This window comes from Diceros bicornis, chromosome 37 (assembly GCF_020826845.1).
Source record: "Diceros bicornis minor isolate mBicDic1 chromosome 37, mDicBic1.mat.cur, whole genome shotgun sequence".
Classification (NCBI taxonomy): domain Eukaryota; kingdom Metazoa; phylum Chordata; class Mammalia; order Perissodactyla; family Rhinocerotidae; genus Diceros; species Diceros bicornis.
Window position 1 is genome coordinate 18334659 of NC_080776.1, and position 27353 is coordinate 18362011.

Consider the following 27353-nt stretch of genomic DNA (forward strand, 5'->3'; position numbering starts at 1 on the left):
GTGTATATCTATACATGCATATGTGCACCTACGTGTGTATCTATGTATGATGGATGGATGTAGGTGTATGTTTATCTACATATCTCAACAATGTATTCTACAAAATAAGATCAGATGTACAAAATCTAAAACAAGCCAAAACCAAATCTTTCCGAGGGCTGTAATTTTCTTGCAGGAGATCTCTCTGATCAAATTTCCTGTGACACTTATTGAAACCAGATCCACACCTGGACCTTCAGTTGCATAAGACTCTCACCCACGACCTTTGCTTGCTGGCTTTTTGGTTGTTTTGCATAAGCAAGTTTAAGTTGAGTTTCCACACTTACAAAATAATCCCCCTCTGATTACTTCCCAGTAATTCAATAATTCAATATTGAATTTATTCATTCACTAAATATTTATTAGGTGCCTATTATGAAGCAGGCACTGCATGAAGTGCTTCTGATACAACAGTGACCAGGCCAGACATAGTATCCTGCCCTCAGGTGCTTACATTCCAGCAGCACCGTTAATAAACATATAAATTATATTCTCTTATAGAAAGCGATAAGGTCTAGGGGGGAAAAGGAGGCCGGAGTAAGGGCGTGTGCGGTACTAGGGGCACAAATGAAGAGAAGGGAGGTTGCAGTTGCACAAGAGAGTGGTCAGCACAAGCCAAACTGAGAAGGTGGCAGGTAAGCGAGGACAGTAGGCAGGTAAGGGACTGAGCCAAGGTGATGGGGTAGCTGGTACCAAGGCCCCGAGAGAGGATGCTGCCTGGGAAGTTCTAGAAATAATCCACATGGTGGGAACAAGAGGGAGAGTCGTAGGAGATGAGGTCAGAGAATTAAGGGACAGATATTCAGACCTCGGAGGACTTCAAGTCTTGGCTTCCACTCTAAGAGAAATGGGAGACACTGGGGGGTTGTGAGCAGAGGTGGGATATGGTCCTCCCCAAATATGGCCCCACTGTAGGGGGCAGGGTCAAAACACGGAGGACGGTCAGGTGAGAGAGGCTGGGTCCTGGCCAGGGTAGAGCAGTGGAGGCGGAGGGATGTGGTCAGATTCAGGATACATTCAAGTCGGAGCCAAAGGGACCTCCTGGTACACAGATGCTGGAAGTGACAGAAAAACGCTCAAGGGTGATGTGAAGGCTTGGGGCCTGACTGATGGGCAGGAGGAGACTGCCTCATCGGAGACGGGAAGGCCACACTCAGAGTCTACGGCCACTCAAAACGACTCTGCCTCCAAGATCTGGAACCTTGAAATTCCCCTCTCTGATTCGCTTTTCCCCTCCCACCCCCTCCCACCATTTCTTCCTTAGGCTCCCTGCTCTTTGGCTCGCTCACTTTCTCCTCCCAAATCTACACACAGCTGAACAGTGGCGTTTTCCCCAATCCCCTTCCCCACCTACACCCTCTGTCCTGATATGTTCCTTCCTTCCCAGTAGCTTCAGTTCTAACCTCAACGCAGAAGACTCCCAAGTCTCGGTGCAGCCCTAGACCCCCTCCTGAACTGTGGTTCTGCTTCCCAACTGCCTGCTGAATGTCCCAAACTCGCCCACACTGAATGCAACTGCTCTTTTCAAAAGACAGCCTTTCTTTCCAACTTAGTATATTCCTATTAAAAATACCTCCCTATTTGAAACCCTGAAATCTATCACTTGACTCTGCTTGCCTCACATACAACCAAGTCTAGAGAATCTACGTTCACGATGTCCCCGGTACCCACTGTCCTGCTTTCAGCTGCCATTCCCAGCGGATCTGGACCCTTCATTTTCACCACCAGAAGCCACTCCGCAGTACTCACCATATTACACCATCGCCATTGTCACAACCTGCACTTCCTCCCCTGCTCAAAATCTTGGACACCACAGCCTACAAGCTGTCCTCTTGCTAATTTTCCATGGCTTCCTTACTGAAATCCACTGCTCCAGTCAAACTGATCTGTTATTCTGAATCACACATTCTCCCTCCCACATCATTGCTCACACTACTCCTCTTACTCTGAATGTCTTTCCCTCTCATATCTACTCTTCAGTTCAAGACCAAGGTCAAGCTACACAAGTCTAAAGCCCCAATGTTCCTGTTGGTGATAATTCTTCCCCTCTGAGTTCGTGTAGCCCTTAAACTGACTATGACTCATCTGATAGTTAATATACACTCCTTCATCTTCTTATTTGCCACTTTATGTGCAACACCATCTCAAAATCATTAATATCTAACAAGAGTAAGATTTATTACATGAATATTTACAATCCTCCTCTGACTTCAGCTCCTAAGGGGGAAGGACTCTTGCTTGCTGGGTCAGGTCCCAGGCAAGTTCTTTGTAGTGGAGAAACCAGGTCACAGACAAGACAGATAAAAGAACTAAAAACAAACAAACAGAGAGGCTACACTGATATACCAAAGAAAGACCCAGAAGAACAAGAAGAGAAAGGAAGGGAAAGCCTCAAAGGCTGGCTGTTGGGCTGAGATTTGGGGTAGTAGACGTTGAGGGTGGGAGAGAGAACTCCACAAAGCGAGTGCCAAACACATGGGGACGATTAAGAGAGCAGAGAGGAAGAGATAAGATTGTTAAGATTTTTGCTGCACAGAAGGAAAGCATTTTTCCCACTCCTATTCACATCCCCTCAAAAAGATGAATAAAGATTTAAAGTGTTTTAATTCATTTTTTGGCTACTGGACTATGTTTATTTGAATGTGACTTTATGAACAAGGCTGAGCCATGGGACAACAAGATTTATCTGGGTTGTGTAATGAGTATATCCTGTGTACCTGGAAGCTAAAATCTCTCAAAGTCAGGAATTGGGACCTTCTATTTCTTTGTATCCCCAGTACTGAGCACAGTGTCCTACACATAGTAATTAATTGATAAACGTTTGTTGATGTTAAACAGGGATGTGTAAGGATGAGCAGCTGATGTAGATCTTGTTTTTTAACATGGGTGTATTCCAGAGGCTGTCCTCTGTTACAAGTGATGTAGCCAAACAGTATTTGTCAGTGTATTCATTTAAGGAGATTTTCCGTTTGTCTACCAAGCAAATATAATTTTTGTAGGTCAAACTCACAATTACAGCATTAAAATAGGACAGCCATGAGAGCACTATTTGTTAAGGATGCATGTGAATACCAAAAATATCACGGCATTCAAAACCCAAATGTCAGACAGAGCATTAGAGAGGAGAAAGCAAGAGAGTCTTTTTCAAATGCAATCCTAATTATTTATATTCCTCACCAAAAACTAGACAATGTGTCCTGCTGACATGACCTACTTCTATCCATTTACTTGTTGCTCTGAGTTTTATACCCGAGATCTTTGTGAAAAACAATTACAACTACCATGATTTTGTGTCAAATTCAAATGATCGTCTCTAAAACGTCCCTGAGGGGTTTTCAAAATATTTGTCTTTTCTGGAAAATCCTTTGCCCCATTCTCATGGAATAATCCTGACCTCATAAAAAGTCTATGGTAGGGGGAGGGAGAAAGGAGTAAAGGGGGACATATGTATAGTGATGGATGGAAACTAGACTTTTGCTGGTGAACACGATGCAATCTATACAGAAGCCGAAATATAATGACGTACACCTGAAATTTACGTAATGTTATGAACCAACGTGACCTCAACAAAATTTTTTTTAAAAGTCTATGATAAATGGAACTTAAATATCTACCTTCAGGATATTGAAGTGGGGAAGCAAAAGAATCTAAGAGAAGACGATGGAAATGGAATCAGGGGTTGTAGTCTTCTGGAATACGAACGTTCTTTGCATAACATTAAATGGGAGAAATGTCACTAGAACTTGACAGCGTGATAGGGACATGAAAGCAGCAACCACTTGCTCATTCCCCATCCTCCTCTCACCATTTTACATTTACTCTGATGTGCAAAGGCAATAATACAATGAAACTGTTATACTTACCATTACCCTGACGTGCAAACACGATATCGTGATGAAAACACTTGACAAATCTTCTGCTTAAAGAGATTTGTACGGTCCTTTTTCTGGAAACTGTTAATGACCACTTTCTCTTTGAGGAGATCCCTAAAAGTTTCAGATTGCTAAGGAAGTTGCTAAGAGATGTATGTAAATTTCGAGTTGGATCTAGTTAACAGCATCTAGCCAAAAGTTGATGGAGGGGGAACAATGCACAATTCCAAAGATAAACTGGCTGCCGTAAGAGAAAATTGGAAGAAAGTTAAGGACAATTTGATAATATATATCAAATTTGTCATTAAAATGTTAAAACCCTTTGATCCAGTAAATTCCATACCTGAGAATTCAGCCCGAATAGATCATCAGAAAACATACAAAGATGAGGTTATGATGATGTTTGAAATTCTGTCTAATGAGGCAAAAGACAGGAAGAAAGAAAGAAAGAAGCTAATTGTTTAAAAATAGCATATTGATTAAATAAATTATAGTACATTGATTCAATGGAACACCATACTACCATTAACAAGCATACTATAGGTTTATATTTATTAACACAAAAGAATGTCAGTGATACATTAAGTGACAAAGCAAATAACCAGACAGCATATGAATGCATTCTTCTTTCTAAAAAAGTGTGTGTATACATGCAAACACTGTCACACAAAGAAAAGTATCTGCAAGAAAATACCACAAAATGTAAACACTGGTTGTCAATGGCGGGATGGGGGATTACAGGAAAGTACATTTCAATTTTTCCTATCTGTCTTGCATATATTACCTTTAGAGCAAGAAATAGACAGTAGAGCCTTTTTTTATTTTCCAAAATAGAGTAAATTGGAAAATTGCTTTCTGGTACGAGGAAACCATAGTCCCAGAGGTTTATATATTTAGCCTTGAGAATCAGTCTTTCTCTCTCTCTCTCTCTCTCTTTCTCTCTCTCCCCCCGCCTCCCCTCTCCATCACTCTCTCTCCTTCTTCCTTTTTTCCCTCTCTCTCTCCCTGCCTCTCTCCCTCTCTCCTTTCCCTCCTCCTTAGAAAGAAGATAGAGAAGAGATGCTATGGAGGAGCAGAAATTTGGCTGTAAAAAAGGCAATTAAAGAAATTACTTTCTTAGTTGAAATTTGCACTGACAAAAACTAAGAAAAGCTTTTGACAGTAAACTGGCAAAGCCCTGAGAAGGTTTAGCTCTAAGTTAAAAGAAGCAGGGAAAGTTTTAAAGAAATATTTTAATCAAATTCTGTGGATAACATTTGGGTTAAAACTCACGAGTATCAGTTAAGTGATAGGTATTTCTTTCCAGAGTTAACAAAAAAATTCTTTAAAATATAAAAATAACTTTCCTTACTATTTAATTTTTCCAAATTAAACTATAAGTAAAATGTGCTATCTCTATTTTTTAAATAAAGGGCTGAGGGAGAGGGAGAGAAAATGAGGCAGAATGGGGAGGGAGAGGGAGAGAGAATTTATGGCTATAAAGACATAGCTTGAAAAGGAAACCATCAACAAAACGAAAAGACAACTTAACAATTAGGAGAAGATATTTGCAAACCATATATATAATAAGGGGTTAATATCCAAAATATATAAAGAACTCACACATCTCAACAACACAACCCAATTAAAAAATGGGCAAAAGATCTGAACAGACATTTCTCCAAAGAAGATATACAGATAGCCCATAGGCACATGAAAAGATGTTCAACATCACTAATTATCAGGGAAATGCAAACCAAAACTACAATGAGATATCACCTCATGCCCGTGAGAACGGCTATAATTAACAAGACAGGAAACAAGTGTTGGAGAGGATGTGGAGAGAAAGGAACTCTCATACACTGCTGGTGGGAGTGCAAACTGGTGCAGCCACTATGGAAAACAGTATGGAGATTCCTCAAAAAATTAAGCATAGAACTACCATACATTCCAGGCTATTCCACTGCTGGGTATTTATCCAAAGAACTTGAAAACACCAACGTGTAAAGATACATGCACCCCTATGTTCACTGCAGCATTATTCACAATAGCCAAGACTTGGAAGCAACCTAGGTGCCCATCAAGGGACGAATGTATAAAGAAGATGTGGTATATATACACAATGGAACACTACTCAACCATAAGAAATGATGAAATCTGGCCATTTGTGACAACATGGATGGACGTTGAGGGTATTATGTTAAGCAAAATAAGTCAGAGGGAGAAAGTCAAATACCGTATCATCTCACTCATAAACATAAAATAAAAACAACAACAAACAATCACATAGAGACAGAGATTGGACTCGTGGTTACCAGAGGGGAAAGAGGGAGGGAGGAGGGTGAAAGGGGTGATTAGGCACATGTGTGTGGTGATGGATTGTAATTAGTCTTTGGGTGGTGAACATGATGTAATCTACACAGAAAGTGAAATATAATGATGTACACCTGAAATTTACATAATGTTATAAACCAATGTTACCACGAAAAAAAGAAAGACATAGCTTGAGTTTGCTTCTTGAAACCAAGCAAACCCCTCCGCCTAATGCATCAGGCCTAAAATATAGAAGAATTACCTATAGCCTCTTTCTTCTCTTAAATTCTGAAACTACTGCTTGAAATCGACAGAAGCTCCTTAGTAATTTACAGTCGTGCCCACATGCATGGACTCAGACTGGTTTTACTCTACTGTACAGTTGTCTTTTACTTCTTGATTAGCTCCTAGAATTTGCACAAATTATGGTGTGAAAAGAATGACCTGAGGAGCTTGTGAAGGATTCTTCTGTGCAGCAGTCAGGTCTGTGGGCAGACCAGCAATCTGCCTTTCTACCAAACTGATTCCAGGGACCGTCTTGAAGGGCAGGAGAAACATCTCATTCATCTTTGATCACCTGCCCCAATTCTACCACAGTCTGGGAAACCAACACTCAGTGGGCCCCAGTGAACCATAGACTGTCAACTATAGAGACCATGTGTCTCCATGATGTAATGCTTTTTTTTTTAAACAACGCTTGGTTTATCACCACAATCAATAGGTACCAATAAATAACTGATGCTGACCATGACAATATTTAGGAAGATAGGAGCAAGGCATTGACATTCAGGCCAACTAATAAAAAAAATTCTAATAGTCATTACCAATAATAAAAAGAAGATAAAAAAGAAGAATCCTGATTGTCAATAATATTGAAATACGACTTCACTTTAAGTAAAATTTAAATTTAATAGAAATCTTCCAACCAGGCAAATGTGAGCCGTAGGAATGTTCTCTAAATTATGCTGTTCAGGGCAGCCTTGTGCTTCCTCTGCTTTTGTTCTCTTTCAACTATTGCTTTGTATTTGAACATTCCCAAGTTTTATTTTTTCCCCTCTATTTCAGGGAGTTCAATGTACCATATTCAACTGCGGTTTTCAGATGACCATGAAAAGGTGAAATATTTGCATTTTCTCTGTTAAATCTTAAGCTTTTAGCAAAAGAAGATGCTAATGATTCCACAGCTGGTATCCTTTCCAAACTTTGACTATTTCACCCGGGGCCCCCAGAGCAAGATTTCTTAAAGGACAAAATGCAAACTGTAGCAGTCCCGAAAGAATGATGAAAAGTTTTTCTTTCTTTCTTTTCTTTTTTTTTTTTTTTTTGTATTTGATACTGTAAAACACTTTCATGTAATAAAAGGGGGGAAAGTTTAAATGTCACAGAGGTGGGTTGTGAAAATACACAAAGAATTCTTAAGACTGACATTTGCAGCTGGAAATTTTCCTCACGTGGAATTTACTGAGCAGAATAGCTGTTACATATGAACAAAATCTCATCACTCAGGTGACTACCCTGTGGCCATCGTGGTGCAAGGAGCTATGAAACTCTCTAGAAGTTTACAGTCTAATCAAAGACATAAAATCAACATACAAAAAAAAGGAGGATATGGAACATTCAGACACTATGTTGTGTGAGGCTGGCTGTAAATGCGATTATCAGAGGGAAAACAGACTTAAATGGCTGTTTAGCAAAGAGTTTATAAAAGAGCTGGAAGAAGGAGAAGGAGACAGAGCTGGGAAAAAATGATGCCAGCTGTACAGAGACAGGAACAAACGGGAAACTTGCAGTGCTGGGGTTAGGTGAACATCTGGAAAGGGTGACCAGCTATCCAACCCACAAGACTCACTGGTGGGGAAAATGCAGCCTGACTCAGGGCTGGCGTCAGTATGGAAGGGTTGGGTGTGGTCCGAGGCAGAACTGCTCAGGGTATCATGAAGGCAAGGTCCAGACCACAGAGATGGGGGCCTACCATGGGCACGGCACCTGGCCAGGATGACAGTTGTGAAGGGGTGACTAGAGACAGTGGGGCATTATGCTTGCAGGAATTACATTTCACTCCAGGAAGCTGGACGAGGCTCAGCACCCGTGCGCTTAGGTTCCAGCTCAGTGTACAGCCAAGGGGCCAGAGACTTCAGAAACCCAGATTTGGATGTAAGACGAATATTCGATCCACCTCCACCAATAATAGCTAATAAAATATTGCAGACTCGTTTGAGAATGACTTGGAGACTGAAGGCTTCATGAAACTAAGCACATCTGGAGAATGCAGGGTCTGACAGTACGAGAATGAAAGGGGTGATTTTGGAAAATAGTCCGGCAGCAGCCTATATACAAGAAAAATGAGTTACGAGAGATAAGGAAGACATCTCAGAGGTACAACCCTGCTTTACTGGGTCAGAGCTGGGATGCAAACACCCATCCTTATACCAATAGATCTAAAAAATATCATAATCAGTGAATATATTCAAGATATAGTAAAGAACATTCTGAAATTTTAAGTGCCCCAACCAATATCTTATTTCCTTATATGCTAACTTATTCCATAAGATCTGAGGGGCTTACAGAAAATACACACCACTAAATAGTGAAATACAAATTAAAATGGACATCAGAGTTAGGAAAAATATAACTTAAAGAGTATGCAGAGGAGAGATAATCAAGACATAAAGTCTTCGGAGTTGCAAGAATTGAATTACCAGTTTGGTTCGGCATCTCTCGGCGGCCTTTTCTGACAAGTAAGAGAAAAATGAAAGCTAAGTAACTTTACTCCAATGGTAATCCTTGCTTCCGACATGCCTTGGTCTGTACCTGGCCCATATCTCTTCCCACCCCTTCCTTGCCACCCTGAGTCTTCCACAGCGAGCCAGAGCCCGGCTGCTCCACATGGTCCTCATGGCCAGGAAGTGGTCACGAGGAGCTGGAAGCCAGCTGGTAACAAGATGGAGAAGCACACCAGGTGGGGAGGACCACTATCTGGCCTATTTATCTCCGGGCTCCTTTAACTCCTGAGCAAGACGCAAAGGAATTCATCAAGAAATGGCTGAAATAAAGTAAGACTCATCTAGAGATCTGATGCCTAAATTGCTAAAATAGGCACATGCAAAAAAATGAATATTGGCCCCTATGCATGGCTTCAGGGAGCTCTCCAGCCAAACTATGATGTTAAGAAAATCTCCTGTCTACTTTTCTCTTGGAACTTTTCCCCTTTGAATACTGCCCACTGCCCTTACCCCAACTAGCATAGTCCTCATGGTGTCCCCTGGCTTTTAGGAGCACTTTCGCCCAAATCCCTCGCTTCATCAAATTTACAGGATGAGACAACAACTCCAGCTAAAGTACTTTTGAAACTTACATGTTAAAGGACAAGGCTTATGGGAATCGTCTACCCAGAAGGGAAGGGAGAGAGAGAGTTCAAGAATAAGAAATAGAGCTTTATTAAAGGATTCCAAAGGACTACCTGGAAAGTCATGTCAAAGACTAGAAGGTCCTTCCGTTGCCTGTTGAGGATAAACAGAGGACCCAGGAAACAAAATTCCCACCTTGAGCACCTAACTGTATATAAATTTGTTCATATCCAAGATAAGAGGCAGTTGGAGGAGTGGATGGGATTTTCAAAGGTTCTGTTAAGTGCTTGTAGAAATTATATTCTATTTCCAGTTGTGATGGCCGTTAGTCAATTTCTGGACTATTATTAAATTATATTAATGACACAGACTGCTGTGCCATGAAAATGCCATACACCGCCCTTTGTACTGCCAAGGAGAATACTCTGCCTGCCATAACTCCCTCATCAGAGTTAGCTGCTCCCTCCTCTGAACCCCACTTTTGCACGTCCCTTGTCTCCACCTTCGTTGCCCACATACTCAGAGACCACATCTAAGTCATCTTTGCATTTCCAGACTGGCACAGTACCTGGGAAATAAGAGGCATGCAATGCGTATTTTCTAAACTAATACAGAACTGAGTATTTCCCACAACCCTGCTGCCTAAAAGTGTAAGCCGGGGGCCGGCCCAGCGACATAATGGTTGGGTTCACAAGCTCCCCTCTGGTGGCCCGGGGTTCACAGATTCGGATCCTGGGTACGGACCTGCACACCACTTACCAAGCCATGCTGTGGCACGCGTCCCACATATAAAGTAGAGGAAGATGGGCACAGATGTTAGCCCAGGGCCAATCTTCTTCACCAAAAAAGAGGAAGATTGGCAACAGATGTTAGCTCAGGGCTAAACTTCTTCACCAAAAAAAAAAAAAAAAACTGTAAGTAAATGAAACTAGGTTAAGTTCCTTGACATGGAGACTTGGCAAACCCGTAAATCCATCAAATGAAATATCATTGGATGAGCAGAGAACATTGAAAAACATACATATTCTCACAGGATCACACCCATAGCTTGAAGTGGTGGTTCTAAAATTTTTAGAGACTCAGATGCCTTTGAGAATTCAAGGAACTTTTGGCTCTCTCCTAAGAAATTTGCACAAACACATAAAAGTCTGCAGTGCATCTTCCGGAGATTCATGGGAATCCAGGAAGTGACCTTTGACCCCATGACCACTGCAAAACCAGGGGCCAATTGAGTCCAGATTAGGAACTTTTGCCTAAGAATAACAGCATCAGCTGGTTGTGTGTTAAAAATTCCATTTTTGTTTTTCAAAAAAACATGTCAGTATAAACTGTTAGAGTACAAAAGATTGTATCTCCGTGGAAGCATCATGACGCCCGTGAAGACACATGTATCAGGTAAGTCGATAAAGATCTCAACCCCAGAGCTGTGAAGGTCCATTGCACGAGCTCAGTCTTATTACCTCGGTAAGGAAAGTCTTAACCTTCATCGCACCTGCTAAAGTACCGCATTATTCCTCCTTAGTTCTCAAGAGAAGACAATAAAGAGAATGCACTGCTTTAGAAATCATTTTGCATGACAAGAATCTTTTTAAACTAGAAATTTAGCATCAAGGAAATTGAAAGCGCTCTACAGCTCCCAGGAGGCACAAAAGAGTCATGGGCAGACTGGGAAAGTTTCTAATTCAGTTAAGACATCAGACACAAAGACCTGGAAGTCATCGATTTTCTGAGTTCTGTGGCTAATTTAGCAGCTACAATCCTGAAGAAGTGATTCCAGCTCCTTCAAGGACATTTCTATGGGCCACAGTTTTCACCATTCTTTCCTTTGAGAAGTTAAAGTGAATTTAAAGTTATCAGAGCAGCTCTTTAGTAGGTCATAAATGAAACACCACTGGTCTGGATTAAACATAAAAATGCACTTATTTTTATGATATAAATTATATATAAAAATGTACTAAAAAGTGTAAGAAAGAATAGTACAAATATGGTAAAAGTGATAGAAAAAATAGTGGGTTATGAGCAGGAGAATAGAATGAGGGAAGAGAAAGAGGCCAATATAAGCAGCTAGACCACCCTAAAGAAAGAATGGAGAGGGCCTGGCCCCGTGGCTTAGCGGTTAAGTGCACGCACTCTGCTACTGGCGGCCGGGGTTCAGATCCCGGGCGCGCACCAACGCACTGCTTGCCCAGCCATGCTGAGGCGGCGTCCCACGTACGGCAACTAGAAGGATGTGCAAGTATGACATACAACTATCTAGTGGGGCTTTGGGGAGAAAAAGGGGAGAAAACAAAAAAAGGAGGAGGATTGGCAATAGATGTTAGCTCAGGGCCGGTCTCCCTCAGCAAAAAGAGAAGGATTGGCATGGATGTTAGCTCAGGGCTGATCTTCTTCACACAAAAAAAAGAAAAAATGGAGAGAGGAATGAGCTGGATCAAAACAAAAATAATTTCAAAGAAGAGGAAAGAGAGGAAATACCAGATTGAGGTAGCAACAAATACAGACCATAAAAGAGAAAAGTGTGAAGGAGAAAACAGGGTTTCTCTGAGCAAGCAGGGAGACAGGAAGTATGGGTAAAGCAGACGTGCCCTGCTGGGTTTTCTGATCAAAAGGAGAACTAACCATGAGAATATTCCAGGGTTGTCTGCGTGTTTGTAAGAACTTGTAAGAGTTTAAGGACGAGAATCCACGTAGAGTACAATCTTCAGCAACTCTTTATTACAGTTTTTAGTACATTTTTAATGTCTAATTTATATCATAAAAATAAGTGCATTTTTATGTTTAATCCAGACCAGTGATGTTTCATTTACGACCTAAACCACGTCAAATGAGCAGAGTTTAAATGAGGTCTTGAGGAATAGATTTGGGGGTCTAAGGCATGGAGAAGATGGAGTGGGAGGGGACGGTCCAGGTGGGGGTGCGACAGGAAGTGGGTGACACGGCAGAGGTCCACCATGTAGAAGCAAGGGGAAATATGCCCGAGGGCAGGTGACAAGAGACTTAAATAAAAGCCTAGAGAAGGAGTCCAGTGGGGCTTTCACCCTAAGGAAATATCACCTCCAACAGCTTTCTAACGCAGAGGCCACACACCAGATGGCTGGTTTGGCCCTCACCCCTGAGATCATCCATCACAGCAATGTCTCCAAGCAACCCCAAGTTACGAAAAAATTACCTTACGTAAGTCAGGCAAGCCGCAACTGCGTTTCATAGAAAAGCAACTGAAGCAATGAATTTTTCCTATTTGGGGATACAAACTATTAGGCCAATGAATCACTCAGGGAGCTAACGAGCACCTTGGATGCTTCCCATGGAGCAGACAATGCTAAACAAAGGTCAGTGCAGCTATTTACCCCAAAACATTGCATAAGGCAAATAACATATTTGGAAGACACATATTTCGGAAAAATAGAAGGGATAATTCAGGAGACGACGGAAGAGCTGAAATTGGGTGACAACACAGGAGGAAAGAGGTTGATGCACTGAGGCACAGAAATGTTCTATCATCTCTTTCTAGGAAACAGTATAAATATTCATAAGGCAATGGTAATGAAGGAAAACTGTAAAAAAAATTAAACGTAGGGGCACTGAAATAAGTCCAATATAAGTACACTGTCATTATCTGGAATGTGTAGAATATTAAAATTAGGTTCTCGGCAATGAACTTTAAAAAAGAATATTTGTGTAAAGCTGGTGACAGCAACCGAGTTTGTCTCTCAAAGACACAGAGGGGACTTCTCTGCTCTGTTGCATAGAAATATTAAATACCTTTGGTCACCAGTTATGGCTGTGGAATCTACTGACAATAAGAGGGAGAGATGAGACACTTAATTCCTGAAAGTGAACTCACGTTTCTTTCCACAAAGGAGCTGCAGTGACTAAACACAGCAACACAATTCTGGAAGCTGACTCTCCCTTTGCCACAGAAGTTTTCTCCCACCTGCTCCAGGATCAATTTGTTCATCTGTCAAATGAATGCGGTTGTACTCTTCAAAATAGTCTTTCGGTTCTTAGTTAAAATGTATTTATGTCTACAGAGCCCAGGATTACAAAAGTGAATTATTTTAAAAAACCGCTTTTAAAAAAAAGTGAAACAAAAAGAACGTTAAACACGTCACGTAGTAAGCACGAGGCTTCTGTGATGATGACAAAGATAAATCTTGTTTCTTTAAGATAAAAGGATTTTGTAAAAGAACTAGCTTGAGGCATGTAGGTGTAGCCAATTTATCATTGTTAGGAAGCTGGCCATTCTTCCTCAGAGGAGCTTGTGACAAGACTGTCTGCTCCTTTAAAAAGAATAGCACTCAAAGATTGTGATCTCCATCACAAAGCCACTTGAAACACTTAGAAAGCTCAAGTTAGGAAATTTAAAAAGATATCAGATCACAAATTTTCAAAATGGAAAATAATGGTTTAGAGAAATAAAGAAAGTTACTCAAAATCATTGTCTCCTCATCACAATCTAAAGTATAATTTTTGAGAAAGAATTCCTTCATTTAGTTATTAATATATCAAATTAAAATTTTTTAATTCTTTCTCTAAGGAACAATACATTTCAACCAAAGATACATTTTTTTTTCCATGAAATTTTTTGCTAGCAAAATGAGCTCAAATTTTCTTAGAGTTCACAAAATTCCTGTACATCTAAAGAATAAATTTATATTAATGCTGGAAAACCTTCTCTATTAATCTCCACCCCTACCCTCAATATCAGTCTAAAGCTACAGTTATGCTACAACCAAAAGTAGTATAAAATGTAAGCCAACATTTCAAATGGATATCTTCTGGTAACATTAATGACATTTTAAAGAGTAGTGATAGCTCATACATTTTCTTGAAATATTAGCTCGTGTCATAGAAGGGCAGGTTAATCTACTAAAAAGAAAAAAAGATCAATGTAAAATAAAATTGAAAATATTTATCAAAATATACAAACTATTTCCTTTTAGATAAATTGTTACAACAGATATGGTAGTAAATAATAGTTACTTGAAATGTATTGAGGAACAAAATATGGATTTGACTAGACAATACATCATCACACAATTCTAACTGATAATCTAGTATCCATCTTAACAGTCAAACACCAGCCAGAGGGGCCAGGCTGGTGGCATAGTGGTTAAGTTGCCGTGCTCCGCTTCGGCGGCCCAGGATTCGCAGGTTCGGATCCTGGGCGCAGATCTACACGCCACTCATCAAGCCATGCTGTGGCAGGCGTCCCACATATAAAGTAGAGGAAGATGGACACAGATATTAGCCCAGGGCCAATCTTCCTCAGCAAAAAGAGGAGGATTGGCAACAGATGTTAGCTCAGGGCTAATATTCCTCACCACAAAAAAAAAAAAAAAAAAACACCAGCCTGAAGTTTAAACACCCTCCCCTCCTCTTCCCGCATGTCCATTCCTAGCTGATTTCCAGCTGATTTCTCCTTACCTTCTAACCGCCCAATAAAATCCCTGCTCCCCTCAGTTGAATATCCAAAGACTGGGAAATGACTTTCTTATCAGAGAGGGTCAGTCAAATATAAAACGCAATACAAATTATATAAAGCTGAGCATTTCATTTTATGAGTTTATCTTCATTATGATATTTGCATCAAACACTTATCTTGGAGAATAAGTCAATATATATTTTCCATTTAATGTAGCAAAATATTTAGTGTTATCTCAGAAAAAAATAAAGTACTCTAGAATCATCCTTAACATTCATAATTTATATTTTCACATCCATTATCTCACTTAACCCTCCCAACACCCTTGAGAGACAGGTGCCTCTCTCCCACCCACCCCCATTCTCCAGGTGAGGATTGTTGGAATATACGACTGGACAGGAGAAGGTATTAACAGGAGGATGCAGGGGCCACTTGGGTGCATCGGACTGGGATGGGCAGAGTCTAAACTCGAGCCTGTGTTTTTGAGTAGAGGCTACACAATGCAACAAGCTCTAATCAAATAGCTGACGATATTGGCACGCTAGGGGGCCAGAGTTACAAGTTCCAACCCCAGAGGTACTCTCTGCTGGGTGAGACAACTGGCAGGATACAGTCAGAATGCTGACCTAGGAGAAAGGTGGTCCTCTGGAAACTGCCCAAGGGGAGCCTTGGGAGGAACAGGAGGCAGGGGTTGAGGGGTCGTGCTTTCTCAAGGCCATTTCTACTCCAGGGCAGAGGAATTTGAAAGCAGCTAACTGGACATGTGGCAGTTTAGAGAAGGTTAAATCACAGAGTTAACCACGTTTGAGAAACAGTGAAAAGTCAGGAGAAGGGGTGAGTGTGGGGAAGAGAGACCCCAAAGAGAGTTATGATCCCTTCTGAGTCAGAGGCTCAGAAGTGGTAAATTGCTGGCTGAGGTGCTGTGCTCAGGGGTCCTGGGGCAGGCCTAAATCAAGTGGGAACAGGGTTTGTCTGAGAGACCAACATTCAATGCCTCAAGTTGCCCACAATTCCTGGAGAAAGCAGACTAAAGAGTCGGAAAGAAAACCGAGATTCAGAACATTAAGTGCCAAAGGTCATACATATACCTATGACACTTTCTCCAGAGCTGAGATACAGTCTCAGGATCCCAGAGCCCACACTTTGTCCACTTTGAGCCACACTGGAAATATTATCTTAGAAATCAATTTTGATTATAAGCAAAACCTCACCTAAAATGGAGGAAATGTGTGGATGGCTAGAATTCAGATTATCTGGGCAAAATTCCCTTTCCACCATCTCTAACCACCTAACCAAGGTTGGGTTGAGTCAGATGTGGTGTTAGGTAGGAGATTCCCTTAACTCACCGATGAAGTGATTGCTCCCCAAGGCAAGCATCTCTTCCAAGAGGACCAGGCCCCCAGGAGCCTGGAGGAGGGTCACACTCCGTCCATCTATGAGGGAGCACTGTTGAAATCCCGTGGCCGTGACCTTCCACAGCAAAATCAGCGAAGCAGCAGCATCCTGCCGAATTCTGAAAACAGGAACGATGTCAATGGAAAGTCCCTTTCAGAAAAATTCATCTTAGAACCAGTTCATCAAATTAAAAATAAAGATAACGTGTACATCCACAAAGGTACTGGGAAATCGATGAAATGATCTTGCAAACGAGTGCCCACTTGATGCACACTCATGGCCGTCGTTTTCCACATTTGTTAGAAATGTCTGTCTCCCACGTGATCAAAAATATACCACAAGATCATTAATAGATAACTCACCTTTGGGTAACAATTTTAATCAATAATAAAAGGGTATATTGACTTCTTTTAGAGACAACTCCTTCCGTCTCCTCACAGTATAAAGAGTCTTGTGTGAATTTATTATAAATTTATAATGCATCCTAAAACAGCCACCTCAGTTGTGCTGCCAACACAGTGAAAGTGTGTTACCTCCTATGCTTCAGGCCCCCCCTGGCTTCTTCTTATTTTCAGAGTAAAATCCAAAGAATGAGATGCCACAGAAGGTTAATCAACCTCAGCCTCAGTTCCCCTCTCGGCCTCAGATCCAACACGTCCATCCTTACAACCCAGTGCTCTGGCAACAAGGAGCTACTGTCTCTTCCTCAAGCAGGTTCTGTCCCAGCTCCCAGCCTTTGCCTCCTCCTCCACCTAAGTGTCATTCTTCAAGGCTTAACCCACATATCATCTCCTCTCTGAGACCTTCATTGACCATCTCTTCCCACCACCCAGTTCCTGGAGAACTGGGTCTCTGCCTCAGGGAGAAGACGGGTGTACTCTATACACAGAGTTGCTCTCCCCAGTGCAGAGCTGCTGGCTTGCAGCAGAGTGCTCAATAAAGGTTTGATAAATGATTGAATTCATGAAGAAATGAAAGTGTAAGGGGCTAGTGACCCTCACAAGTAAATTCAGGGCGCCCGGAGATCATTCGGCATTCCCATCTTACTCAGCCTGGGTCAGACTGCTATTTCTGTCCAGCTCTGCAGCCTAAGAGGGTCTTGGAGAATTTCTGGTTTGTTGAAAGGGAAAAAACAAAAGCATTTAAAGGAATAGAGGATGAGAACTATTTGGAAAGGCTTATGAAAGTACGATAACATGACCTAGGTAAGAAAGAGCTGGGAGATGGTTTCATAAACGTAAAGGAGACTAATGACATTTATTTCCCTAAAACCAGCTCTGCGGTTTCATCTTTTTATGAGCAGTGGAACACTTAGGATGGGGGTCCCCCTACTGGTAGAACTCGAAGCTGCCTCAGACACCACACCATTCTCCCTATGGGGACTTCTTCCCAGTGGTCCAAGTTCGTTGCCCATGCTGGCTCTTCCTCCACCAGCATAAGTGCAGGGCTGGGGGGAGGGGAGGCAGGGCAATGTAACAAAGTCCATCTTCCAAACACTTTCAGAGACTCCACTGTTTAGGAGGCAAGGTGAGCAAAAGTGACCCTGTATAGATGCAAGAGGTCTATAGTGCCCACCGCCCCCTTCAAAGGGTTGATGCAGCACGCTGGATAACCAGGGCCACCTGTCCCTCGGTCTTCTGAAGTGCCTGAAGACTGGACAGTGAATGCCCATTGGGTTCCATGGCGGCCACTGGGGGAGCAGTTAATAGCAAGAGAGAAGGACGGGTAGTGGGAGTCGAAAGGTCTGGGATGCTCTCTTGCTGGCCCCACCCCCCCTCCCCAGCAATGGAAGCATCTGGTCCCCAGCAGGTGTTCAGCCAATGCCGCTTCCCTTTGCCTCGTCCCCGTCCTCACAGGAACAATGGGCAGTATGTAATTTGAGAGAGCTTAGGTTTAAAACACAACACTCTCTTCTCAGCTGCTTGTTTTTAAAGAGAAAATTATAATGTTTGGATTTTAAATTTGGGGTAAATTATGCATAAGAATTTAACCAATGGTCCATTAAAATCTCAAGAGGCTGAAGAATTTGGAAAGCACAGTCATTTAGGAGGTGCCACGTATAGCTCTGGATCTTATCTAAGGCCTCAGGGTGTCCTACCTCACACCTCACTCATCCAACCCGACCCCACAATTCCACGTCTCCCCCTGACTCGATCCTCACTGCAACATTCGCCTCTGAAAGAGCCCCCTCTGGTTTCTGAGTGACATAGGTCCTGTCTGACATAGAGTCCATTCATGACTCTCCCTGGCCTGACCGGTTACAGACCAGTTACACGGATAGACACGACCCAGCATATGGTCACAGTATCAGTCTGAACAGTTTTTAAGTGAGAATTTTCTTACTTGACTGAGGCGTTCTGCGGCACTTCAAAGGATACCAGGCGGCCGCCCGCAGAGCTGTTGGAACTGGCGTTCCCACAGGCAATATCTGGGATCACCTGGGAAAAAACAAAAACCAAAAAAATGATAAGTTACTGGGGTGGATCACAGCACAAGGTAACATCACAAAGCAAAATTCCATGAGCTCGATGACACTGGGGTGGGGACAGAGAGGACAAGGGGAAGCTTAACGAACGCAAAAGAAAATGGAAGCTTTGCCATTTGGTTTTCTGAAATGCAAAAGCTTTCCTGAGAGCAGTCTACCAATTCCTGGGATTGCTAAAACTGATGACAGGATAGTGCAGGGAAGGGCGCAGGATTCCCTCCCTGCTCTGGATAACGAGCAGTCATTGGCCTCTGCTGTAAGCCCAGTCTGGGGTAACGAGGGACTCAAAGCTTCGAGAAGAAGGAGGGGGACTTTAAGGACTAGCTCACACATGGCAGCTAGAAACCTTAATACTAGGAGAGCGAGCCTTGAAACAAGCAACAGGAAGGAAGCATCTGGTCAGAATGACCCTGCTTTGTGTGGAGGTGGGTCTCAGGAGCACATGCTAAGGCCAGGTAGCTGGGAAGCTGCCCTTTTCTTCCCTGAGGACTACATCTTCTTCTTCTTCTTCTTCTTCTTCTTTTTTTTTTGCTGAGGAAGATTGGCCCGGAGCTAAAATCTGTTGCCAATCTTCCTCTTTTTGCTTGAGGAAGATTCGCCCTGAGCTAACATCTGTGCCAATCTTCCTCTATGTTGTATGTGGGACGCCGCCACAGCATGGCTGATGAGTGGTGTAGGTCCACACCTAGGATCTGAACCCGCAAACCAGGGCTGCTGAAGCAGAGCACACTGAACTTAACCACTAGGCCACAGGGCCGGCCCCCTACACCTTCATTTTTTTAAGTGACATGTCCCCAAAAGTAGCACCCCAATGTGTATAAAAAACAAATTCAAGAGGGAAAAAAACACTGTGCTCATCAGAACATTTTGCAAACTCTTGAGCTGTATCCAATGACCAATTTATTCATTTATTCTTCATGCCATAATTACTGTCCTCACTCCTGAGAGTCCAGACAAAAGGTTACTGAAAGTATTTGTCATCACTGAATTAACTGAGAATAATATAGAAAGTGTCAGCGCTTATGCCCCAAACCCAACACTCAGAACTTATTGTCCAGAAGGCCTGATAGTCAAATGCTAAGATAAAGGCCACCACGGATACTCAAAGATGTGAGTCCAACTTGTTAAATTTGTGTAACAGACAACTGTTATATAAATTTTAGTCCCCTAAGTCTCCAGATAGCTTCATGCTTCCGAAACATCATTACTTCATGAAAAGGAGAAGCCAAACATATTCGTCTTCCTTTGGTTTTTTTTTTTTCTTTTTTTTTGTGAGGAAGATCAGCCCTGAGCTAACATCCATGCCAATCCTCCTCTTTTTGCTGAGGAAGACCAGCCCTGAGCTAACATCTATTGCCAGTCCTCCTCCTTTTTTTCCCTTTTTCTCCCCAAAGCCCCAGTAGCTAGTTGTATGTCATAGTTGCACATCCTTCTAGCTGCAGTATGTGGGACGCAGCCTCAGCATGGCCGGAGAAGCAATGCATGGGTGCGCGCCGGCATCTCAACCTGGGCCGCCAGTAGCGGAGTGCGCGCACTTAACCGCTAAGCCACGGGGCCAGCCCCCCTCTGGCATTTTTAACCTGCTTCTTGAACAGCCTAAGAACTAACAGCATGACAGGAAGATGAGGCATTTCTTTTACATTTACTGACTAGAGGACAGCGTGTCTTTAAATAAATAGATTGAAATAGCTGGTTGGGGAGAAATTTTTCTTTAAAGGACACTTTCTTGATAAACGTGGAACCAAATCTAGTTCACATTCAAGAAGTCAGTCATTCAGCAAAAGGTATTAAAATCATAACTTCAAAGCATTTATTAAAAGTCTGAAATCAGAACAAGTTCACAGTGTTTTAAGTAGGCTAAAAACATTGCCCTACAGTCTGAATGTGGCCTTCATAAACTGTGTGGCAACGGGAAAAAACAGTCGGTCAACTGATTAGAATTACCCAAGAAAATAAAAGAAGAAATGCTACCTTACCTCTTTTATAAATGCTGCTATACCTCTTTTTATAACGGAAATTTCTAGACACAATCCTTGACTCTAAAAATGCTACACGAAGATCTGTGTGTATTTTTCATTTAAGCTACGAAACCTGTAATAATATACAACCACAGGTCTACACGGGTGTCCCATAAAGTATAAGAAATGGAATTACATTCTATCGATGTCGCCTCAAACTCACAATTTGGATTTGTCCCCCAATTCTTCTAGCTAGCAAATTCACATTTCACGTCAACTTTTAGGGGCCTGCTGGAAAATTTATATTTTATGTAATGACACTTTTGATGAGCTTGAAAACACAATAAGCCAAACCCAGGCTGGACGAGATTCAATAAACAGAATCCGCTATAGCCAAAATAAATAAAATTTGGAAATTTCATTCTCAAATGCATTCTCAAAATATTTTCAAAATCAATGATAGCTTTTTTTTCTAAATCCCACTGAAGTGCCAAAAGGTACCAAAAATGGAACCTAAACAGTAACAAACAAACAAAAAGGTGAGCATCATATTCCACGAAGGAAAATTAGGTCAACAAGGGAGAGTCTGTGATATGTTCCCTTACATGACTCTTCATTGAGCTGTCTGCCCCAAAATCTGATTATCTCACAAAAATGTATGTGTATGTCACTCCAGAAAATAATTTCATTCACATTCTTTTCTTGCTTACACTTTTATACTCACAAAACAATCATAATTGAATGGGCTCATTTGTGTAACCAGGAGACCTTTTCCACACACAAGTGCAGACAGGAATAAGATTGGACACATTGTTTTGTTCAATGGGCAACCAAGGTCTCCATTTTTATTGCTGATATTACAGTCACTGGAATTATTTTAACTTTTCCAGCTTCTTACATTCAAATATATGCAATAAAACGTTCTCACCTCCACTTGATCCCATTTCATTTCTACAACTTTCTGCCCTGTTTTCGGCTGCCATGTCGGCAGGGTCACGGTTGCCTGAGAGCGGGGCAGGATTACGTCCGGCTCCTGGGTAGCGGGGACAGGCTGAAGCTGTCTGGGCACCATGGACTCGGTCCAGCCAGAGGCTGGGAGGATGGGAAGTGCCTGTTCACAGTTTGGACCTTCATAGCCTTCATTGCAAACGCAGAGGTAGCCATCACTGCTGCTGCTGCTGCTGCAGTTGCCATGGTGACAAGGGTTGCTGGCGCAAGGATCCACACGAAGCTGAAACAAGACCATAAATGGGTCAATTACTCCCTCATAAGAAAAGTGGTGCCATCACTGGGAAATCAGCTCCGTGTCTCAGAGCTGCGGCTCTAACGGAGTACACGTTCTTAACCACTTGTGCTCTCGTAGGGAGCCCAGCAAGGTCATCCCAACATCAGCCTTCCCACAGATAACAGGCATCCAAGAAGGAAGTACGTGGTGGAGAAGAGCCTCCCCAAACCCAAGGCCCTAAATAATGTTTATTACAGGAACATAGTATGTAGAGGAATTTTCTAAGGCAAAAATAGTTAAAATTGAGACTCATTAGGAAGATACCAACTTTGATATTTTTAGCTGCCACTCATGACAAACGATACTAGAGAACTAAATTGGAATCTCCTTTTTCACATCCTGGACCATTGCAAGGCCTCTTCATGAGACACGACTGCCCAATTTATCTCCCTACAGACGCGCTCACCTATGTCTCCCAATTTCCTACCTGATAAACAACCCTTTTTAAGGTGATGTTATTTAATCAAAGGCTTCCAAAATGATTGGCTTGCGTGACAACTGAGAGCGTGGTGGCGACTTATATTAAGCAGAATTTAATGAAAGTTTCTACTTCACTATTTTGGAGGGTGATTACAGAGAAATGTGAACCTGCTGGATAAGGAAGATAAAAATTCAGTTGCATATCTTTAAATTGTGTTCATGTTTTAAGTAAAGCGTTTATCTCTGAGTCCTCTGCTGACCTCCGAATTGCCATTTGTTATTACTGGGAGAGGTTACAAAACAACGTGAAATGAAACAATGAAACAATGCTTCTTTGGAAACACCTCGAAGGTTCCAGCATGTTCTCAGTTCTTATTCAATTATCATTTGCTTCTGTGAGAACAGAAAATTAGACTTCTATCTGATGTACCTCTGGCTTCTCAGGGCTGGTCATAAAATAGAATTCAGTTAAGAACAGGCTACAGAGAAATGAGACCCTCAATTTCTCTTGTTGAAATGAGCTCACACATGAATAGAATTCTGCATGGAAAAACAGCTACTCATTCTGTTAATTATCCTCATCAAACAATTTCCAACAAACTCCTTAAGGAATATTAAGGGATTTGGGGTTGAATAAAATGAAGCTCCAAAAATACCACATTGTTAATTCTATGCTATCACTTGGCAATTCCTTCACAGAATCTCAGATAAAAGTAGATGGATTGGTATCTGAAGAGAATACTTAAAATGTAAATAATTTAAAATACTTACAATCTTTATCAACTCAAAGTAAAACCCAAACTCCTTCCATAGCAGACAAAGCCCTCCCTGATCTGGCCCCTTCCTACCCCTGAAGTCCCCTCTTTCCACACATGTTCCTCCTCCCTTGCACTCTCCCCTCCTCACCTTCTTTCCGTCCCCAGACCATGCCAAGGTCCTTTCCACCTCAGGGCCTTTGCACCTGCTAGGCCCTCTCCCTGGAATGCTTTTCTCTCAGACTTTGCATGGCTCGCTACCTCATTTCACAAAGTTCTCTATTCAAATGTCACCTCCACAGAGAAGCCTTCCCTCAATACAAGATCTAAAATAGTCCCTTTTATTCTCTCCCACAAACATGTGAGCTCCATGACAGCAGGGACTTTATCTGCCAATTTCAAGGCTCTGTTTCCAGCATGTCGAGGAGCACAGAAAACATGGTGGGGCTTCTTTAAAAGTATGGAAAAAATAAAGACAGATCAATTGATATTTGGAAAGCAACACACGATGAAGGACAGATGTGAACTGCTCCTTTAGTCCTGATATTATCTTATCTCATTGCTGATTTATTTTCAGGAAGGCTTCACTGAGTGGGTATCACCTCAAGAATTATTTGACCAGGACCGGAAGGAGAAAGAATTTAATTAGCTAGGATAAAGGGGACAGGTAAGCCATGTTTCTGAAATCAACTTTTAAAACAAGATTTGAGGGTCTGGCCTGGTGGCATAGTGGTTAAGTGTGTGCACTCCACTTCAGTGGCCCAGGTTCGCAGGTTTGGATCCTGGGCGTGGACCTACACCACTCGTCAGCCATGCTGTGGCAGTGACCCACATACATAATAGAGGAAGATGAGCACAGATGTCAGTTCAGGGTGAATCTTCCTCAAGCAAAAAGAGGAAGATTGGCAACAGATGTTAGCTCAGGGTGAATCTTCCTCACCAAAAAAAAAAAAAAAGATGAAGGTAGCTTGGACTAGGGGGATAATTGTGATGCTCAATAAATATTTATTAAAAAAAAAATAAAACAACGTTTGAGATTGACCTAGTCACAAATTAAGACTTTTAACACATGCCTAAAAACATAGAAATACACTTAAATCATCTAAATATATTGAAGAGATCATTACAAAAATTACCTCTAGAAGTCCAAGCCTCCATTGTGCAACTTAGAGAATGACATTACTAAGGCAAAGACTACCTATCTGATGGCCAGAGAGGCCCGGGGGGCTTCCACTCCATCGCTACAGCCCACTGCTTGCAACAGCCAGTCCTCGGAGAGGCACTAAGGTGCAGCATAAATCAACACCCCCTCCAGAGAAAGAATTCAAAGCACAGGCACCCACCGTCACACAGCAACGGCTGCCAGACACCATATCTACCGCTCCCCTTAGACGGCCATCGGGAGTTTTCAAAGAACATTGCCATACAGTATCTCATTTGTGCTCACGACAACCCTGAAACAGAGAAGGATATTCCTGAACCTGGATCACTGTTGGGAAACAGAAGGGCAGAGGGTAGAGTCACCCATCACAGCCACGACAAAAGAAAGCCAGAACCGGGCCAGCCTCGTGGCCTAGCGGTTAAGTGCCCGCGCTCCACTGCTGGCAGCCCGGGTTCGGATCCCGGGCGCGCATGACGCACTGCTTGTTGGGCCATGCTGTGGTGGCGTCCCACATAAAGTAGAGGAAGATGGGCATGGATGTTAGCTCAGGGCTGATCTTCCTCACACACAAAAAAAACAGCCAGAACCATGCCACATCTTCCCACTGCCAGCCAAGAGTTCCTTCCACAACATGGCACTGCAACTTTGCTGTCAAGTTATTATCATGCCAAAAATAATAATCCCTAAGGAGAAGGTAAAGGTTATATTTCTGTGAGCAACAGAAAATAAGAATTAAATGTAAGCCAATGAAGACCACCTTAAATGCTTTTGTAGAATAAAGGTATGATATAATAATGATAATACTCAACGAATATTGATTGAGGCCTTATGATATGAAATGGACTGTACCAGGTCTGGGATCAAAATGCTAAAAGAAAAAAAAACAAAAGGTGGAGTGTCTGTCCCCATAGAGTTTATATCTGGTAACCCAGTACCAGCGCTAAGAACAACAGCAAAACTAGTACTACTTGCCTTTCACTGAGTACTTCCCGCAGGCCTGCCACCACGTTGAGCATTTTATGTTTCTTACTTTAGTTCCTTGTCACAGAAACCCTCTAAGGTCAGTTTATTATCCTACTTTTATACTTGAGGCTTAGGGACGTTAAGCAAATGACCGACATTTACTCAAAATAAAAGCCAAAGTCTTCACAAAGTCTTACTAGGTCCTATGTGATCTCCTTCCCCCCAACCTCTTTGACCTCCTCTCCTCCTCTTGCTCCCTCACTTGGCTCCAGACACACTGACCTCACGGCTCCTCCAGCTCTCCAGCCACTCTCTTGCCTCAGGGCCTTTGCACTGGCTGTTCCCTCTATCTGAACCGCTCTCAGTTCTCAAGGCTGCTTCCAAGCCTCCTCTGAGTCTTTGCTCCAATGTCATCTTCGCACGAGGACGTCTCTGAGCAAGTCCTAACAGTGCAAGGTCTCCACTCCTTGGCACGTTGATTCCTCCTTCTCTGCTTCATTTTTCCCCCAAATGTCTATCATCTTCTAATACATTGTGAGAAAAAAAGTTATTTATTTGTTACATTTATTTTCTATCTTCCCCCATGAGAATATAAACCCTGTGAGGTCAGATTCTTTCTTCCTGTTTTGTTTGCTTGAGCACCCCCAGCCCCAGACCAGTGCCTGGCACCTGGGAGCTGCTGAACTAAAACTGACTGAACGAATGAGTGAATCAATGAATGACGTTATATACAAGTAGCTGCCAGAGCTGTCAAGTGGCTGGTTTGTAAAATGGAATTATGATTTTCCTAGGCCCCATCCCAGATCTTGAGAACATAAGTCGAAGGGGAGCCTTATGTATTCCCACTGTAGTGTTTTTAGAGCAAGGAAATAACTTTAAGTCAGCTTTAAAAGGGGGGAAAAGTCTCTGTTGTTCCAAGAGGTAAGGCAGAACCAGCAGAATCTGCAGCCTTTGCTTTTTTTTCTTTTTTTTTTTTTGTGAGGAAGATCAGCCCTGAGCTAACATCCACGCTAATCCTCCTCTTTTTTTCTTTTTTGCTGAGGAAGACCGGCTCTGAGCTAACATCTATTGCCAATCCTCCTCTTCCCCCCCCCCAAAGCCCCAGTAGATAGTTGTATGTCATAGCTGCACATCCTTCTAGTTGCTGTATGTGGGACGCGGCCTCAGCATGGCCGGAGAAGCGGTGCGTCAGTGCGAGCCCGGGATCCGAACCCGGGCCACCAGTAGTGGAGCGCACACACTTAATCACTAAACCACAGGGCCGGCCCCTGCAGCCTTTGCTTTGATGAGGACAGAAAGAGTACACGGGTCATGGATGGCTCCCACACCAGTGCACCAGGCCATCTTACTCTGGTCCTCAGAGATCACCTAGGGGAGCCACTGGGTGAAGCTCATCACCCCAGTGAGCAGTGTCACATGCTGGTGGATAGAACTGGGTGGTAAAGGCATGTCCCCAGGGCAATGCCCAGTGCACTGTACCCAGGGGCCAGTCCCCTCAGGTGAGGGAATAAAGAGCTGAAAGGAAAATATGATGAAGATAAATGATAGCATTTAAGTGCTGCTGTCTTTACAGTTGAGAGGAATGCATGAATGGCATATGGGATTAAAGGAAGAATGATTAACGTGGAAGGCCAGGAGAAACGCTCTTAGCAAAGAAAAGAAGACAAAAGCTAAAAATTAAACTGTCAATTGTATAAATTTCTAAAGGGATTCGAAACAGTGAACCATGTGATGGAGCGCGCACACACACACACACACACACACATACATGCTCACACACGCACTGGGATACAAAGCAGGGAGTTACATGCACTACAAGGTCATTGATCCCTTCTTTAAAATGATCATTTCATATTAATGCTACTTCCTTGGCTTGTATATTAGTTGCTTCACTACCAATGACAACTACCTGCCATTATATTCTCTAACATTTCAAACTAGTTTCATTTAAAAAA

The 27353-nt window shown here is 42.4% G+C and overlaps 1 protein-coding gene across 1 annotated transcript in view; it reads right to left on the reverse strand.

Annotated features, from left to right (window-relative positions):
• Positions 1 to 27353, reverse strand: part of DNER (delta/notch like EGF repeat containing) — a 300865-nt gene that overhangs the window by 153318 nt on the left and 120194 nt on the right. Inside the window, exons 2-4 of the mRNA XM_058533144.1 lie at positions 21742 to 22044; positions 18714 to 18808; positions 16322 to 16488 (exon numbers count right to left, since the gene is read on the reverse strand). Coding sequence (XP_058389127.1) covers positions 16322 to 16488; positions 18714 to 18808; positions 21742 to 22044 — 565 coding nt within the window. The remainder of the gene's footprint in view (positions 1 to 16321; positions 16489 to 18713; positions 18809 to 21741; positions 22045 to 27353) is intronic.